The 19047-nt window shown below is 44.4% G+C and overlaps 1 protein-coding gene across 4 annotated transcripts in view; it reads left to right on the top strand.

The window, feature by feature from the left end:
* The first annotated feature begins 7093 nt into the window (after positions 1-7093).
* The window catches only part of LOC140486538 (cystathionine beta-synthase-like), a 29791-nt gene continuing 17837 nt past the window's right edge, over positions 7094-19047 (top strand). For 3 of the 4 annotated variants that reach the window (XM_072585818.1, XM_072585821.1, XM_072585820.1), the window contains exons 1-3: positions 7094-7218; positions 7865-8028; positions 8914-9020. In XM_072585818.1, the coding sequence (XP_072441919.1) occupies positions 7868-8028; positions 8914-9020 (268 nt within the window). In that variant the 5' untranslated portion in view covers positions 7094-7218; positions 7865-7867. Of the gene's footprint in view, positions 7219-7616; positions 7742-7864; positions 8029-8913; positions 9021-19047 lie in introns of those variants that run through there. The other variant, XM_072585819.1, reaches the window with a different exon arrangement.

Raw genomic sequence — 19047 nt, forward strand, 5'->3', positions numbered from 1 at the left:
TAAAAAATGCTGGTGTGGCCACACTTGGAGTATTGTGGACAGTTCTGGTCACCCCATTACAGGAAGGATGTGGAAGCATTGGAAAAGGTGCAGAGGAGATTTACCAGGATGTTGCCTGGTCTGGAGGGAAGGTTTTATGAGGAAAGGCTGAGAAACTTGGGTGATAGAGTCATGGAGATGTACAGCATGGAAACACACCCTTCGGTCCAACCCGTCCATGCCAACCAGATATCCCAACCCAATCTAGTCCCACCTGCCAGCACCCGGCCCATATCCCTCCAAACCCTTCCTATTCATATACCCATCCAGATGCCTCTTAAATGTTGCAATTGTACCAGCCTCCACCACATCCTCTGGCAGCTCCACACACTCACCACCCTCTGTGTGAAAAGGTTGACCCTTAGGTCTCTTTTATATCTTTCTCCTCTCACCCTAAACCTATGCCCTCTAGTTCTGGACACCCTGACTCCAGGAATAGACTTTGTCTATTTATCCTATCCATGGCCCTCATAATTTTGTAAACCTCTAAAAGGTCACCCCTCAGCCTTTGACGGTCCAGGGAAAACAGCCCCAGCCTGTTCAGCCTCTCCCTGTAGCTCAATTCCTCCAACCCTGGCAACATCCTTGTAAATCTTTTCTGAACCCTTTCAAGTTTCACAACATCTTTCCGATAGGAAGGAGACCAGAATTGCATGCAATATTCCAACAGTGGCCTAACCAATGTCCTGTACAGCCACAACATGATCTCCCAACTCCTGTACTCAATACTGTAAATCTTTTCTGAACCCTTTCAAGGGTCTGTTCTCATTGGAAAGAAGAAGGTTAAGGGGGAGATTTGATAGAGACATACAAGATTAGATAGGGTAGACAGTGAAAGTCTTTTTCCTAGGATGATGATGACGGTTTATATGAGGGGGCATATGTCAGAGGCAGTTTCTTTACTCAGAGAGTGGTAAGGGTGTGGAATGCCCTGCCTGCCAATGTAGTTAACTCAGCCACATTAGGGAGATTTAAACAATCCTTGGATAAGCTCATGGATGGTGATGGGATAGTGTGGGGGGGGGCGGGGGGGGGAGTGAGCTTCGATTAGTTCACAGGTTGGCGCAACATTGAGGGCTGAAGGGCCTGTTCTACGCTGTATTGTCCTATGTTCTTAAAGGTACAGTACACCCACAACTTCATAACAACACACCAACAGGGTGGTGGCTGTACGGAGCACTTTTCACAAATAGTATGTGATACTAGTTCAGATGTTACGTTTATCTGTCTCAGATTTAAAATTAAGAGACTTGGGCCCAAATCAGGTGTATGGAGTCACATATCAGCCAATCTCCCATTGAGTGGTAGAACAGGATTCAGGGGCTGAATGGCCTACTCCAGTTCATATGCATTGATTTTCGAGAGGAGACTCGAGTTGCATTTATTCTACCTGAGACTGAGCTGAGAGAGTGATATGTGAGTGGTTAAAGGTTAAAGCATAGCCAACCAATCTCAGAAGTGTTGTAATGCAAGTGGAATCCATTGTTGGAAAAACCCATCTAGGTCACTTATGTCCTTGAGGGAAGGAAACTGCCATCCTTCCCTGGTCTGACCTACATGTGACTCCACACCCACAGAAATGTCGTTGACTCTCATCTGTCCTCTGGGCAATTAGGGACAGGCAATAAATACAGGCCTAGCCAGTGACACTCACATCCCATGAATAAATTAAAAGAAAGAAAGCCATTCAGCCCTTCGAGCCTGCTCCACCATTCAATATGGTCATGGCTGATCATCCAGTTCAGCCCCCTGCTCCTGCTTTCTTCCCATACCCTTTGATCCTCTTAGCCCTGAGAATTATATCTAGTGATCTTGAGCAATGTAAATGTAATCTTGAGTTTTATATGATGGTGATAAAATACTCATCCTAATTATGTTTTAATTGGCAGCGTGCAATCTCTTCATGGGTTGACATAATCTGAAATGTTATCCAACTGACTTGGCAAGGACAGAAATTTCCGCCACCTACAATCAGACCCCACCACCAGGGATATATTTCCCTCCCCATCCCTATCTACGTTCCAGAGAGACCATTCCCTCCATAACTCCCTTGTTAGGCCCAAGCTCTCCACCAATCCATCCCCCACTCCCACACCTTCCCCTGCCACTGCAGGAAGTGTAAAACCTGCACCCACACCTCCCCCCTCACCTCCATCCAAGGCCCCAGAAGGATCCTTCCACATCCCCCAGAAATTTTCCTGCACATCCAAACACCTCATCTACTGTGTCTGTTGCTCTCAATGTGCTCTCCTCTACACTGGGGAGACAGAATTCCAACTCACAGAGTGTTTCAGGGAGCATCTCTGGGAAGCACGCACCAAACAACCCCATCGCCCTCGGGCTGACCACTTCAACTCCCCTTCCCACTTTGCCAAGGACATGCAACTCCTGGGCCTGCTCCATCACCAAATCCAAGCCACCTGATGCCTTGAAAAAGAACACCTCATCTTCCACCTTAGGACCCTCCAATCACACGGCATCAGTGTTGATTTCATCAGTTTCCTCAACCCCCCCCCACCTTATTCCAGATCCAACCCTCTAACTCAAGCACCATTCTTGACTGCTCCCTTGACCTGTCTTATCTGTCCATTTTCCTTCCCACCTATCACCATCACCCCACACCTGCATCTGTCTCCCCCACCCTCCTATTTATATTTCAGTAACTTTCCCCCCTCCCCCACCTCACATACATTCCTGATGAAGGGCTTATGCCCGAAACAGTTGACTCTCCTGCTCCTCAGATGCTGCCTGACTGTCTGGGCTTTTCTAGCACCACACTTTTCAAAGCTGAGAATAAAGACTTGCTCACAGGTTATAGAGTGGATTGATTTGAAAGGTTATTATCCTCCTTGCAAATATTCAATGTTTAGGATCACCTACGTTCAGTGGCTGTGAAGCCATAAAGGGATTTGAAAACCAGGAAGAGGATTTCATGTAGACCAGCAAGTATGAGGATTATAGTTAAACCAAACCAGGACTTGGATAGTAAAGCTTTTTGAATGAGTTGAAGAATAGTATGTGGGAAGCTAGCCAGTTTGTTAGAATAATCAGTCAAAAAGGTAATGAAGGTTTCAGTAGGAGATGGACTGAGGTGGGTATTGTCTCAATATGCACGAGTTGGGAAGTTGGCAATTTTGCTGAGGATCTGGGGTCTGAATTTCAAAGTTACAAAACAGCCTGAGCCACAGACCAAAGAGAGAATAGAGTTCAGGAAAGGACATCCTTACAATGGTTGCAATCATTCATTTTTTAGATTACATTACAGTGTGGAAACAGGCCCTTCGGCCCAACAAGTCCACACCGACCCGCCGAAGCGCAACCCACCCATACCCCTACATTTATCCCTTACCTAACACTACGGGCAATTTAGCGTGGCCAATTCACCTGACCACCAATTCACCTATACTTTAGAAAAAAATCCAGCTTCTCCAGGGTTGAATGACAGGTAATTTTGTCATTGTTTGCTGTATTTGAGTAGAATTCAACAGAATCAAAAGAGATATGGAGAGAACAAAATTTGCTCTTTTGAAAATTGACACAGACTGGGCAAATAGCCTTGTGTTATCTGTTGTAACTTTGCCAGGGATTATATTCAAAGATGTAAATGTAACCTTGAGTTTTATAACAGTGATAAAATACTTAATCTAATTATGTTTTAGTTGGCAGTGTGCAATCAGTTCACGTGTTGACATCCCCATGGTTTATATAAATGTTCATTTATATAAACGATTTGGATATGAACATAGGATGTATCGTTAGTAAGTTTGCAGATGACACCAAAATTGGAGGTGTAGTGGACAGCGAAGAGGGTTACAACAGATTACAACAGGATCTGGACCAGATGGGCCAATGGGCTGAGGAGTGGCAGATGGAGTTTAATTCAGATAAATGCGAGGTGCTGCATTTTAGAAAGGCAAATCAGAGCAGGATTTATACACTTAATGGTGAAGTCTGAGGAGTTTTGTTGAAAAAAGAGACCTTAGAGTGCAGGTTCATAGTTCCTGAAAGTGGAGTCGCAGGTCGATAGGATAGTGAAGGAGGCGTTTAGTACGCTTGCCTTTATTGGTCAGTGCATTGAGTATAGGAGTTGTGAGGTCATGCAGCTGTACAAGACATTGGTTAGATCAACTGGGAGAATGTGAGGACTGCAGATGCTGGAGATCAGAGCTGAAAATGTGTTGCTGGAAAAACACAGCAGGTCAGGCAGCATCTGAGGAGCAGGAGAATCAACGTTTCGGGCATAAGCCCTTCTTCAGGAAGGTTAGATCACTATTGGAATACTGCGTTCAATTCTAGTCTAACTCTTATCGGAAGGAAAGTGTGAAACTTGAAAGGGTTCAGAAAAGGTTTGCAAGGATGTTGCTAGGGTTGGAGTGTTGATGTTCACAAATCCAGATGACACAAGTTTTCTGTACAACCAGCTGAAGGAGTGACGCTCCAAAAGCTAGTACTTCCAATTAAACCTGTTGGACTATAACCTGGTGTTGTGTGAGTTTTTTTACTTTGTACACCCCAGTCCAACACTGGCATTTCCACATCATGTACAACAGCAGTAGCTTTATTATCAGACAGTCGGCGAGAGATTCAAAGCGTTCCTAAAGTAGCCGAGTGTCTACTTGTAGTGGCTCTTCTTCATGAATCTCTGCCTTATACACAGAGACAGTATATTGTATAGAAATTAGACAAAAGCATATCAGTCACATGGGCGATTGTCATTACATAGTTTAAAGTAGGTAATTATGAATTTACAAAGCTTGATGAATGTCGATGACCTGTGAATGGATTACAGAAACTGATTATCGTATTGGTCATGATTATGTGTTGATAGGAAGAGATTAAGGCAGATGGATTCTGCCTTCAGTAAATGGAGGACTCACTTACCTATGCTAATATGGAGGGGAAGTAAGACACTGGGAGCAGGAGGCATTTTAACAGGGTGGTGCCCAGGGCTATCAATCTTGTCTGGAAAGGGCAAATTCCTCTGTCTGGGGCTACAGGGAATCCACATGTGTGGCTCCAATAGGTTTTATTTCTAAACTACAGTCCGCCTCCCCCCCCCCTCCCTCCTGAGGTGTTCTGTCTGTATTGTAAGAGTACAGGCCTTCAGTTGATGCTGCAGTAAGGCCTTTAGCAGGGAAATGTTTAACCCTTGAGTCCCCAGTGTGTCCTGAAAGAAAAGCAAAGTATGGAACAGGCCCCTCTGTGGCATTTTAACTTCCTCAGGAGGTTTGAGCTATAGGGAGATGCCAAATAGACTGGGGCTATTTTCCCTGGAGCGTCAGGAGCTGATGGGTGACCTTATAGAGGTGACCCATGGGTGATGGGTGACCTTATAAAATCATGAGGGGCATGGATAAGGGTAATAGGCAAGGTCTTTTCCCCAGGATGGAGTCGTCGAAAACTGGAGGCCATAGGTTTAGGGTGAGAGGGGAAAGATATAAAAGAGACCTAAGGGGCAACTTTTTCACACAGAGGGTGGTACGGGTATGGAATGAACTGCCAGAGGAAATGTCTGGATTAGTGGTGCTGGAAGAGCACAGCAGGTCAAGCAGCATCCGAGGAGCAGTAAAATCGACGTTTCGGGCAAAAGCCCTTCATCAGGAATACAGGTAGAGAGCATGAAGGGTGGAGAGATAAGTGAGAGCAGGGTGGGTGTGGGGAGAAAGTAGCATCGAGTACCTGGGAGTTGCAGTGGGAGAGGGACTCCCCCCTGGGAGTTGCAGTGGGAGCCAGAGGAAGTGGTGGAGGCTGGTACAATTACAGCATTTAAAAGGCATTTGGATGGGTATATGAATAGGAAGGGTTTGGAGGGATATGGATCAGTTGCTGGCAGGTGAGATTAAATTAGGTTGGGATATCTGGTCAGCATGGACAAGTTTGAATGAAGAGTCTGTTTCCATGCTGTACATCTCTATGACTCGAAGTCGACATTTCAGGTGTAATCCTTCTTCAGGACTGGGGGTGGGGGCAGGGGGAGCTGCAGATAAAGGGGGTGGCAGGGCAGGGTGGTGAAGTGAGGATAGATGAAGACAGGCAGAGGGTACGACCTGGTTGGTCAATGGGAGGAATGAATCTGGTTGGTGACAGAGAGGAGTGGAAGGGATAGGGAAGGGCTAGGAAGGGAGTCGGGGAATGGGAAGGGAAATTATTTGAAATTGGAGAACTCCGTGTTGAGTCCTCTGGGCTGCAAGCTGCCCAGATGGAAGATGAGGTGTTGTTCCTCCAATTTGCAGTGTGGTTCATTATGGCAATGGAGTAGGCCAAGGATGGTCATGCTGCAAAGGTGTGGGAAGGGGAATTAAATAGGTGATGACTGGGAGGTCTGGTCAGCTCCTCCAAGCCTGTCTGAGATGCTTGGCAAACCATTCCTTAAGTTTACATTTGGCCTCCCTGACCTACCCCTGCAACTGGAGAGCACTTCCACAAGCTCCCACTAGACCCCACCACCAAGATCATCTTCCCCTGCCCACCCCACCTGGCTCTGATTTCTGCAAGGACTGTTACCTCCAAAAGTCCTTGGTTTATGCCACTCTCCCCACTGACCCCACCACCCCCTCCCCAAAGCCCCCAGGTACCTTCTCCTGCAGCTGGAAAAGCTGCAAAACCTGCCAGTTACCACCCCCTGCCCCCACCACCCCCATCCAGGGCCCAAACAGTCCTTCCAGATGAGACAGAGGTTCACCTGCCTCTCCTCCAACCTGGTTTACTGCATCAGGTGCTCCTGGTGTGGTCTCCTCTACATTGGGGAGACCGAGCTAACATTTGCTAAATTGATGTAACTGCCGCAGTAAATGTTTGCTGTAAAGTCTGTCTCCTACAACCTGATGGTCCACAACCCCCTGATGAAGGAGCAGCGCTTCCATATAAACCCTGTTGGGCTATAACCGGGTCTGCTGTGAGATTTAACGTCTGACGCAGTAAAGAACAAAATCTGTGGAAATCTTTATTTATTTTGCTCCAGCCTTTCAACATTCTTCATGGTTTTAATCGCCCTATTTCCTGCTGCGTCCTGATTGGCTCATCCAGGAAGCGTCAGGTCTGCCCCACCAATCAGAGCAGCCCCTCGGGGAGGTGGGGCCTGAATTTGATACAAAAATCAATCGGAGCCGGATCTGGACCAATCGCCATCGAGATCCCGCCGCAGCAGGAGCACGCTCCCCGGCAGTGACCAAGCCCCAGGTACGGGGGGGACCTGGAGACTGGGGGGGAGAGGGCAGGAGAGTGAGCCGTACCCCCCTCCCCGTACCCCGCCCCACTGCCCCCATCTCTCCGCCCCCTCCCCGTACCCCCCTCCCTGCCCCAATGCCCCCCCCGTTGTAGAGACGGAGTGGTTTGTTGCTGATCCTGTAACAGACAGTAGCCCCTCCCAGCTCTCGCTCTGTCTCTGTCTCTGCCTGGCCCGGGGTTCACTCTGATCCTTGTCCCTGTCTCTGGGGCCCTCCCACCCCCACCCCCACCCCTCTTCCCCCACCCCCACTCTTCCCCACCCCCCCCCCCCTCTTCCCCACCCCCATCCCCCTCTCTTTTCCCCCCCCCCACCTTTCTGTTTCTCCCCCCTGCCCTGGCCTCAGGTGTAAACAGGCAGCACGTTCAGATACCATCTGTTACTATCAAAGCTTAGCAATGGAATGGGTTAATAGCAAGCGACAGAACTCTGAGCGTGTAACCTGATCTGTTGTCAACAAACCATTTCAGAACAACAGTAACTGGCTTCTCTGCTGCTTTCATTAAAACATTCTCACTTGTTCAGTTCAAGGGAGATACTTTTCCTGCTGCAGTAACTCTGTCAGATGTTCTTGACTGAATCGTTGTCTTTATTTCTCAGCCCATGATGCAGTCAGAAGGAAGGCAGATGAATGGATCTCTGCAGGAGCTCTCCAATGGGATTGATGATCATGAGAGAAAATGGATTAGACCAGACCTACCGAGTAAATGCACCTGGCACCTGGGGATTCCTCAAACCCAGTCCCCCCACAACCATCAGAGTCTGTGAGTCATTCCCCCTGTGTGTATGTGTGTGTCCCCAGAGGGTTAATGACCTCAACACACAGTTCCTGAGTGCTCTCCCTCACTTTGTCTCTGTATTTAGGAGCTCGGTCAGTCACCCCAATGCCAGTTCTGGATCTATTTAAATCAGGTTATTTTTAACTGAAGTATTCTGATCAATGAGACTGTAATTTGTGTCAGAGTCTGATAGGTCCATGCCCCCCCCCCCCATATTCCTCCTGATTGGCTCGTTGCTGATCCACCTTCATGTGATTGGACCTGTGACACACTCCCCCATGTGACAGTGCTGTGGATTGGTCGAGCAGATTTGGGTGGCTGTGCCACGTCCCCCCACACCCATTTCCACCCAAACATTGAGCCCCAGTAACAGGGCCTGATCCCAGGCACCACAATCATGGCCCATCCAGTACAAGGATAGCAGGCTCATCAAGTCTGTAATCTCACTAAAACCCGATGAGGCAAAAAGATGGTGTGGAGTTAACCCACTGAGGAACAGAGAGATTAATCATTCCCCAGGCTAGGCTGAGGAATTCCAGGGGAAAATAAGAGCTGGAGGGGTTATTGTGCTAAATGGCTTTCTGCGGTATACAAAGTTTAAAAATCACACAACACCAGGTTTCAGTCCAACAGGTTTAATTGGAAGCACACTAGCTTTCGGAGCGACGCTCCTTCATCAGACTATCACCTGATAGTCTGATGAAGGAGCGTCGCTCCGAAAGCTAGTGTGCTTCCAAATAAACCTGTTGGACTGAAACCTGGTGTTGTGATTTTTAACTTTTGTACACCCCAGTCCAACACTAGCATCTCCAAATCATTTCTGCGGTGTGATTGCTTGCTGTTTTGTAACCTAGTTCCGTGTCTTCACAGGCCAGTGACTCCTGACATCCTGCCTAATATTCTCAACAAAATTGGCAACACCCCAATGGTTCGCCTGAACAAGGTCCCTCAAGCTCATGGGCTGAAGTGTGAGCTCTGTAAGTATCTGAGCAGGCAGCAAGCAGCTACTCTTTCCCCCCTCCTGAGGAGTGTGTGTTCACTTATGTGGCTTCTCTTCATGATAAATTGGGCATAGTCACACAGAAATCGCATTAAGACAAGTTGTGGAAGGCAAATAGAGTATTGGCTTTTATGGCAAGGAGATGGAGTATAAAAGTTGTATGAAATATTTCCAGGTGTGGGTCATTCAGCCCATCAAAGCTGCTGTGCCATTTAATGTCATAGCTTATCTGAGTGTGGCCCCAACTTTGTCTAGTCTACCTCCTGCATCAACCAAGAATTTAACTCAGTCAGTGATCCAGTCTCCACTGCTGTTTGGGGAAGCGGATTTCACAGATTAACAGCTCTTTGAGAATACATTACTTGTTAACTCCATCTCAAATGTGAGATGCCTCATTTTTAAACTGTGTCCCCTTATTTTCTCCAGTCCCTCTCCCACCAGGGAAACATTCTGTCAAATCCCCTCAGGATCAGATATGCTTCAATAAAATCACCTCTCATTCTATTAATCTTCAGTCAATGCAGATAATCTCTTCATCCCAGCAATCGATCAAGTGAAAATTCTCTGAACCTCTTCCAACACACTTCTACCCTTCCTTAAACAATGAGACCGGTAATGTACACAGTGTTCCAGATTAACATCCCATTCACATTTCCTGACTGAGTCTGTTCCTTCTGCAATGAACACCAAAATCCCAGTTTATCTTCCTCATGGATAAAAGCAAATTACTGCGGATGCTGGAATCTGAAACCAAAAGAGAAAATGCTGGAAAATCTCAGCAGGTCTGGCAGCATCTGTAAAGAGAGAAAAGAGCTAAAGTTTTGAGTCTAACTGACCCTTTGTCAAAGCTTTACAGATGCTGCCAGACCTGCTGAGATTTTCCAGCATTTTCTCTTTTGGTTATCTTCCTCATGGCTTGCCTCACTTGTATTCTAATCTTGCATGATACACATTCCAGTGCACCCAGATTGCTTTGTACCTCTGAGTTCTATATAATTTATTTCCATTTAAATTACTTACTGCTTTTTTAACTCTTCTAGCCAAAATGGTTAAGTTGACATTTTCCCACGTAAACTCCAAAGGTTTGTCCACTGCTTTAACCTGTCTGTATTCCTTTGCACATTCCTGTCATCCCTTTCACCACTTGCTTTCCAACCTAAGACAGATGTTAGAGGCAGATTCTTCACTTGGAGAGTGGTATGGGCGTGGAATGCCCTATCTTCTAATGTAGCATCCAACGAGCAGCGAAATCAACGTTTCGGGCAAAAGCCCTTCATCAGGAAGGGCTTTTGCCCGAAACGTTGATTTCGCTGCTCGTTGGATGCTGCCTGAACTGCTGTGCTCTTCCAGCACCACTAATCCAGTATTTGATTTTTCAGCATCTGCAGTCATTGTTTTTACCTTATCTTCTAATATAGTCAACTCAGCCACATTAGGGAGATTTAAACAATCCTTAGACAAGCACATGGATGATTTTGGAATAGTGTAGGTGGACGAACTGAGAATAGTTCACAGGTTGGTGCAACATCGAGGGCCAAAACGCCTGTTCTGCGCTGTATTGTTCGATGTTCTCTAGCTTTGTCGTTAGCAATTTAAACAACCAGACTTTCCATCCCTTCAGCTAAGTCATCAATTGGATGCAGGTCGGGCCCGGCACTGATTTCATACCAGTTCACAAGGTACAGCTTGGCTGCCCAAAAATGATCCAGTTCACCTTACTGTTTCTGCTAGTTCATGTAATCCTCTAGCCATATTAATGCTACTCCCTACAAAACAAGCTTTCTGCAGTAACCTTTGTGTTAACTGACCAAATGTCTTCTGGAAATCTAATACACCACATCTAGAGGTTTTCAATTTAAGGGATGTGGGTGTTGCTGCCTGGGCTAGTATTTATTACCCGTCCCTAATTACCCCCTTGAGAGGGTGGGGGTGAGCTGCTGCCTTGAACCACTGGAGTCCACCTGCTGTGGGTTGCCCCACAATGCCCTGAGGCAGGGAATTCCAGGACGTTGACCCAGTGACAGTGAAAGAAAGGTGATATATTTCCATGTCAGGGTGGTGAGTGGCTTGGAGGGGAACTTGAAAGTGGTGCTGTTCCCATATGTCAGCTACCCTTGTTTGGTGGCTTCACCTGGTTGACACCTCACCTTCAGGTCTGCCTGATGCTGCTGTTGGCATGCCCTCCTGCACTCTTTACTGAACCAGGGTTGATCCCCTGACTTGATGATGGTTGGGTGGGGGCCATAATGTTACAGGTTATGTTGCTGATGGTGGCCCACAGCACCTCATGAATGCCCAGTCTTGAGTTTGTCAATCTGTTCAAAGTCTGTCCCATTTAGCATGGTGATAGTGCCACACAACACAATGGAGGTTATTGTCAATGTGAAGGTGGGACTTTGTCTCCACGAGGACCATGTTGTGGTTACTCTTACTGATACTATCATGGACAGGTGCGGCTGGCAAGTTGGTAAGGATGAGGTCAAGTATGTTTTTCCCTCTTCAACAACAAAAACAGAAATTGCTGGAAAATTTCCACAGGGCAGCATCTGTGGGAGGGAAGAAGTGTTAACATTTCCAATCCAGTGAAGTGTCTCACAGAAATGAGGAGACTGTGAAAACTCCTCACAGACAGTGGCCAAGGGTGGACTTCAACCGGTTCCCTGACACTGAAGCTAACCACTGAGCCATTGTGTCACCCATGCCATCTTCTGCTCCTATTTCTTGTTTTCCTTTGCCCAATTCTTGTCTAGCTGTTTCCTCAGACCTTTTTTTTTGCAGAGTGTAATGTGACTGGATTAAAAAGAAACCCAAGATCCCAATGTTTTGGGGACATGAGTTTGAATGCAGATGATGAAATTTGATTTCAATTCAAAGTTCGCCTAATGGTGACGGTGTAACCATAAATCGTCATAAACGCCCATCTGGTTCACTAATGTCCTTACCTGGTCTGCCCTACATGTGACTCCAGATCCATAGCAATAGGATTGTTCGAAGGGCAACTAAACTTGGGAAATAAGTGCTGGCCCAGACAGTGATGGCCACTTCCTATGAATTAAAAAAGGGAGGTATTAGCAGCTGTTGGACTGAGTATCCCAGTTATATTCTATATTATTGTGAGACAGCAGGAAGAATGGAACAGACATTGAGTTATGATGAACATCTACACTGTGTGTGTGTGTGTGTGTGTGTGTGTGGCGCTGGGAACTCAGCAGTTAGTTGTGATCTTGGGTATGTGTAAAGTGTTGAGATCGGATTGTATAGCTCTTTAATGGCACTGGTTAAAGGAGTTAATACAGTTTAAAAAACTCTCTTTCTCCATTAGCAGCAGTCTCTGAACAAGGGGGAAAAGATTCACAAAGGGGAATGGGAATCTGGAACTCTCCTTACAGAGTCCAGGCGGAGTCAGTCATGCAGCACGGAAATAGACCCTTCGGCCTTACCAATCCATGAAGACCATAATCCCAAACTAAATTAGTCCCGCCTGCCTGCTCCTGGCCCATATCCCTCCAAACCTTTCCTATTCATGTACTTCCACATTGTAACTGTACCCACATCCACCACTTCCTCGGGAAGGTCATTCCACAGACAAACCACCCTCTGTGTATACCGTGAAAAAATGTGTCCCTCATGTTTTTAAAATCTTTTTCCTCACTGTAAAAATGTGCCCCCTAGTCTTGAAATCCCCCATCCCAGGGAGAAGACAACTACCATTAACTCTATCATTACCCTTCATTATTTTATAAACTACTTTTAAGGTCACTTCTCAACCTCCTACACTCCAGTGAAAAAGGTCCCAGACTGGTGGTTGGCTAATGTGGTGTCACTATTTAAGAAATGTGGTGAGGAAAAGCAGGGCTCTATAAACTGGTGAGTCTGACGTCGGTGGTGGGCAAGTTGTTGGGAATCCTGAGGGACAGGAGGTACATGTATTTGGAAAGGCAAGGACCGATTAGGGATAGTCAACATGGCTTTGTGGGTGGGAAATCATGTCTCACAAACTTGGTGTGTTTTTTATTGAGGAATAACAGGATTGATAACGGCAGAGTGGTGGATGTGATCTATATGGACTTCAGTAAAGTGTTTGACAAGGTCCCTCTTGGTAGACCAATTAGATCTCATTGAATACAGGGAGAAACTAGCCATTTGGATACAGAACTGGCTCAAAGGTAAGAAGACAGAGGGTGGTGGTGGAGGGTTGTTTTTCAGACTAGAGGCCTATGACCAGTGGAGTGCCACAAGGATTGGTGCTGGGTCCTCCACTTTTCGTTATCTATATAAATGATTTGGATGCGAGCATAAGAGGTACAGTTAGTAAGTTTGCAGATGACACCAAAATTATTGTTGTGGACAGCAAAGAATGTTACCTCCGTATACAGTGGGATCTTGATCAATGGGTCAGTGGGCCAAGGAGTGGCAGATGGAGTTCATTTTAGATAGATGGGAGATTTTTCACTTTGGAAAAGCAAACCAGAACAGGATTTATACACTTAATGGTAAGGTGCTGGGGAGTGTTGCTGAATAGAGACCATGGAGTGCAGGTTCATAGCTCCTTGAAAGTAGAATCTAAGGTAAATAGAATAATGAAAAAGGCATTTGTTATTCTTTTATTGGTCCGAGTATTGAGTACAGGAGTTAGGAGGTCATGTTGCGGCTGTACAGAACATTGGATAGGCCATGCTGTTGGAATACTGCATGCAGTCCTGGTCTCCCTGCTATGGAAAGGATGTTGTGAAACTTGAAAGTGTTCAGAAAAGATTTCCAAGGATGTTGCCGGTTTAGAGGGTTTGAGTTATAGGGAGAGGTTGAATAGGCTGGGGCTGTTTCTCCTGGAGAATCGGAGGCTGAGGGGTGACCTTAGAGGTTTATAAAATCATGAGCAGCATGCATAGGGTAAATATGAGGTCTTTTCCCCAGAGTGGGGTGAGTCCAAAACTAGAGGGCATAGGTTTAGGGTGAGGGGAAAGACATAAAAGAGACCTAAGGGGCAATTTTTTCATAGAGGGTGGTACACGTATGGAATGAGCTGCCAGACATTTTTATATCCCCAACATCCGATCATCTCATTGGTTCGATATTGGCAAAACAACAAATTCATACTTGATTGGGTTTAGTAACCTGGGGCATAATTTAAACCAATTGGTTAAATCTGAATTGTTGTCAAAACAGCAACCAAAATTCTGGTGTCCATTTCACAGCCAAATGTTACATATTTTCAATTTTCCAGGATGCTCTGGGACTGCTATCTAGTCATATACACAGGTGATTGTAAGCTGTCAGTTCACTCTCTTTAAAGGTACAATACATGTCTTCACATAACAGCTTCCCACTCTCCTTTCCCCCCCCCCCCCCCCCCACTTAAAAGATGGCTTTTTTTTCCTCGTTCTTAATCCCGTTCCAATGAAATACATAAGTCATTAATCTAAATTCATATTAATTTCTGCATATAAACATTGGAGTCTGTCCATTCTTGTATATATTTTATCCTTTTAAATTAATGATGATGTATGTATCACACTTTTATAACCTGCAACATGTACAATTTTAGAAGTCTATAACATAAGACTCCAATGAAGTAGTCTAATATTCTTGTTTTTAAAGCGTTCTAAGAATGTAAGAGGATTGTGGTCAGTGTACACAACTGTCTCTGACGCATTGTTCATCACATCAACATTAAAATGTTGTAAGGCCAGTACCAAACTCAGGAGTTCCTTTTTGATGGTAGAGTATTTTCTCTGGTGAGTATTGAGTTTCTTTGAAAAGTAGCCAATTAGCCATTCAATTCCATTGTCGTCATCCTGTGGCAGTACAACTCCAACTCCTATATCACCAGCATCGAATACAAATTTGAAAGGTTTCAAAAAAAAAGACTGGTGCAATTGTTAATTATGCTTTTAAATTTACAAATGCCTCCTGGCATCGTTCTGTCCACAGAAATTTTGTGTTCTTCTTTAATAAATATGTTAGCGGTGCCACCACACTGCTGAAGTTTGGAACAAACTTCTGGCTGAATCCACTTCGACCCAAAATTCGAAACACCTCTCCCATTGAGGTTGGTTGTAGAAATTCCTCGATGGCCTTCATCTTTGCGTTCCTTGGGGTCAACCTTCAATGACTGTTCTGTCCCAAAACATCACCTCTGCTATCACAAATTTGTTTCTCTTTAAGTTTATTACCAGTTTCGTTTCTCAAAATCGTTCAATGAGCTCTTCCAACTGTATCATGTGATCTTTCCATGACTCGCTAAAGATCACTGCATTATCCAGATAAACGACAGTTTGTTAACCCAGCCACAACTCTGTTCATGATTCTTTGGAATGTGTTTGGTGTATCCTTAATTCCAAAGGGCATCACTTTGCATTGATATACCTCATTTGGGGTTACAAATACAGAAATGTCTTCTGCTTTCTCTGATAAAGGTACCTGCCATTAACCACACAGTAAGTCCAACTTTGTGATCATGATTTGGAGATGCCAGTGTTGGACTAGGCTGTACAAAGTTAAAAATCACACAGCACCAGGTTATAGTCCCACAGGTTTAATTGGAAGCACTAGCTTTCGGAGCGACTCTCCTTCATCAGGTGATAGTGGAGGATATAATTCTAAGGCACGGAATTTACAGTGTGATGTAACTGAAATTATACATTGAAAAATCCCTTGATTGTCTGTTGAGTCTTTCATCTGTTCGAATACTATGATAGTTTCACTTCTTTCATGTGTAAATTACAAAACCTTTTTAAAAGTTGCATTCTCAGGTTAGCTGTAACAATGGGTGTTAGCTAGACAATATGTTGAAGGTGTTAGCCCCCTGTGTTCTCTGTCTGTGCCACGATGTTTAGATTAGAATCAATCTCACTTTTTAGATAACAGAGCTTTACATGAATTCATGCAGTTTCTGAGCAAAGTACAATGTAACTCTGCAAGTACAAATTCACCCCACAAAATATGTGTGCATGTGGGTCTTTGTGTGTGTGTGTGTAGTGAGTGTAGAGTGTCTTAAATCTATGAGGGGTGCATGTGAGTGTGGGAGTGTGTGTGTCTAGGGTGGGGGGTTGTGAGTGTCTGAGAGAGTGTATATGTGTGCATGAGTGTAGAGTAGTCGAAGTCTGAGAAGATGCCTGTTTGTGTGTTTAGTGCAATGGTGGTCACCTGTAATGTGACATGAACCCAAGGTCCCGATTGAGGCCCTCCCTATGGGTACCAAACTTAGCTTTCAGCCTCTGCTCAGCCACTGCTTGCCACTCCTCGACAAACCAGACAGACAGACACACAGACAGTCAAAGACCCACATGCACACATATTTTGTGGGGTGAATTTGTACTTGCAGAGTTACATTGTACTTTGCTCAAAAACTCCATGCATTCATGTAAGGCTCTGTTATCTCTCTTTTTTTTTTAGATTGATTCTAATCTAAACTTCTTGGCATAGACAGAGAACACAGGGCGCTAATACCCATTGTTAACAGCTAACCTGAGAATGCAACTTTTAGAAAAAAGGTTTTGTGATTTACACGAGGTGAAACTATCATGGTATTCAAACAGATGAAAGACTCAACAGACAATCAATTTTTCAATGTATAATTTCAGTAACATCACACTGTAAATATTTGCTATAAATTCTGTGCCTTAAAATTGAGCCCTATACTATCACCTGATGAAGGAGCAGCGCTCCAAAAGCTAGCGTGCTTCCAATTAAACCTGTTGGACTATAACCTTGTGTTGTAATTTTTAACTTTGTGATGTAAGTGCCTTGTCCAACTTTCTCTATACAGTCCTCCAATCTTTGCATTGGATTTGAATTTCATTTTTTTTTGTTGCGGCATTAACCTTCCGATAGTCCACACGATCATTGAGTCCGATTCAGTTTGGGAACTAACACAATTGGCGAGCCACTCACTGACTCGATTCAATGATATCTTAGTATTGCATCCAATTCTTTGTGGACCTGTGTGGCTTTAAAAGAATTAAGTCTGTAGGGGTGATGTTTTATCGGAACAGCATTCCCTATTTCTACTTCCTACACAATAGCATATGTCCTCATACTGCTGCAACAAACCTTGCAACTGGGTCTTTTTGCTCTTGAGACAGATAATTACTAACCTAGCCCACTCCTCAAGGACTTCCTCATTGTTTAATGAATTTTGAGGTACATCAAACTCCACAACATCTGGATTTGATTCCTCACTCTGCGGGCAGTAACTAACATCTGTTTCTCCAGTCCCTTCTCTCTATTATAATGTTTTCACATATTCACATGACATATTTGATACAGTTTTTTTTATCCTATCCGGCATCTTTACCAGATAATTTACCTGACTCAACTTTTTCTCAATTTGATAGGGACCACTAAACTTGGCTTTGAAGGGATCTCCTACCACTGGTACCAATACTAATAGGTTATCCTCTTGGGAAAGCATCCAAATTTAAGTTTGTATCTGCCACCTGCTTCATTCTATGCTGTGCCCTCTTCAGGTGCAGTTTAACTAACTCAGCTACCTAATTTCATCTCTTCCCTCCCTGCTGATACATAATCCAAGTGTGAGATCTCTGACTTCGGTCCTGTCAAACTTTCTTTAATTTCAAAGGTCCTCTCACTTCATGTCTGAATGTTAAATCAAAGGGAGTAAACTGAGTTGATTCATTTGGGGCATCTCTAATGGCAAACAATACGAATGGGATACCTTTATCCCAATCATTCGGGTAATCCTGACAGTACGCTCTTAACATGGTCTTCAGGGTCTGATGCCACTTTTCTAAAGCTCCCTGGGCTTCAGGATGATACGCATTGGACTTAGTGTTGTATACCTAAGCTATCCATGACTTCCTTAAACAACCTAGCAGGAAAGTTGGACCCTTGGTCTGACTGAATCTCTCTGGGTAGCCCATACCACATGAAGAAAGCTACTAAATCTCAACCACCCTTTTTTTTTTGCCTTTTAATATTCCATAATGGAATCGCCTCCGAAAATCCGATCGACATGTCCGTTAATGGTTAGCAAGTACCAGTTCCCACTTTGATTGTGTAGGTCCCCTCCCTAAAACAATCATAACCCGTGTAAAAGGTTCTTTGAATGTAGGAATTGGCAACAAGGGGGCTGGTTTTATTACCACCTGTGACTTAGCCACCATTTGGCATGTATGACACATATGGTAAAAGTTAATCACATCCTTGTACATCCCAGGCCAATAGAAATGCTTTTGTACCTTAGCCCGAGTCTTTTGGACCCCTAGATGACCACCTACAGGTAGTTCATGTGTTACCCGTAACACCACCTGTCTGTATGCTACCAGCAATATATCTACTATTGTCTTGTTTGCAACTGAAGTTTTTCTAATTGTACAGCACTTGTCTGTTTCTCTGACGTACCTACGTGCTTGACCAACTCCATTACAATTTCAGTTTTCCTTTTGAACCTGGTTAAACCCAATTCTAACCATGTCCTTCCTCTATCTTTCTAAACTTTCTTGGCAAATTTGGGAAGCATCTTGAAACTCTAGAACCTCTTTAGCAATCTTAAGAGCCATTTCTCTCTTTTAATTTAGCCAACCACAAGTAACTGAAATTAAGCAAATTGTCTCACCTACATTTTATTTAAAGGTCTCTGACGCTAATTAGCAAATGTTTAAATCAGTTGCGATCTTTTGTACCCCCAAATCTGTTCAAATGCATCCAAATCTCAGATTTCTGTCTAAACCTGTCCAAATCTTGGACCCTAGCTCCCAAACTGTTATGACACGGGTGATGAACCCCTTTCTTAATTAAATCAAACATCCAGAAAAACTCACCTCGCCGTGTAATCTGTTAAAATGAGTGACCGGGAACTCTCAAATTCCACAATTTAAAGAAGATAATATTAATTTATTCTTTAACTCTAAAAGTGAAGTAAACATTAAGTAACAACTTCTCACAACTCTAAGGCCCCCCCTTTCTTTTAACTACCTCCAAATCTTAACAATATGCTGTTCCAATAAGACACTTATTAAAATTACATTACATTAACTTAATTT

The sequence above is a fragment of the Chiloscyllium punctatum genome, chromosome 15 (assembly GCF_047496795.1).
Source record: "Chiloscyllium punctatum isolate Juve2018m chromosome 15, sChiPun1.3, whole genome shotgun sequence".
In the NCBI taxonomy this organism is placed as follows: domain Eukaryota; kingdom Metazoa; phylum Chordata; class Chondrichthyes; order Orectolobiformes; family Hemiscylliidae; genus Chiloscyllium; species Chiloscyllium punctatum.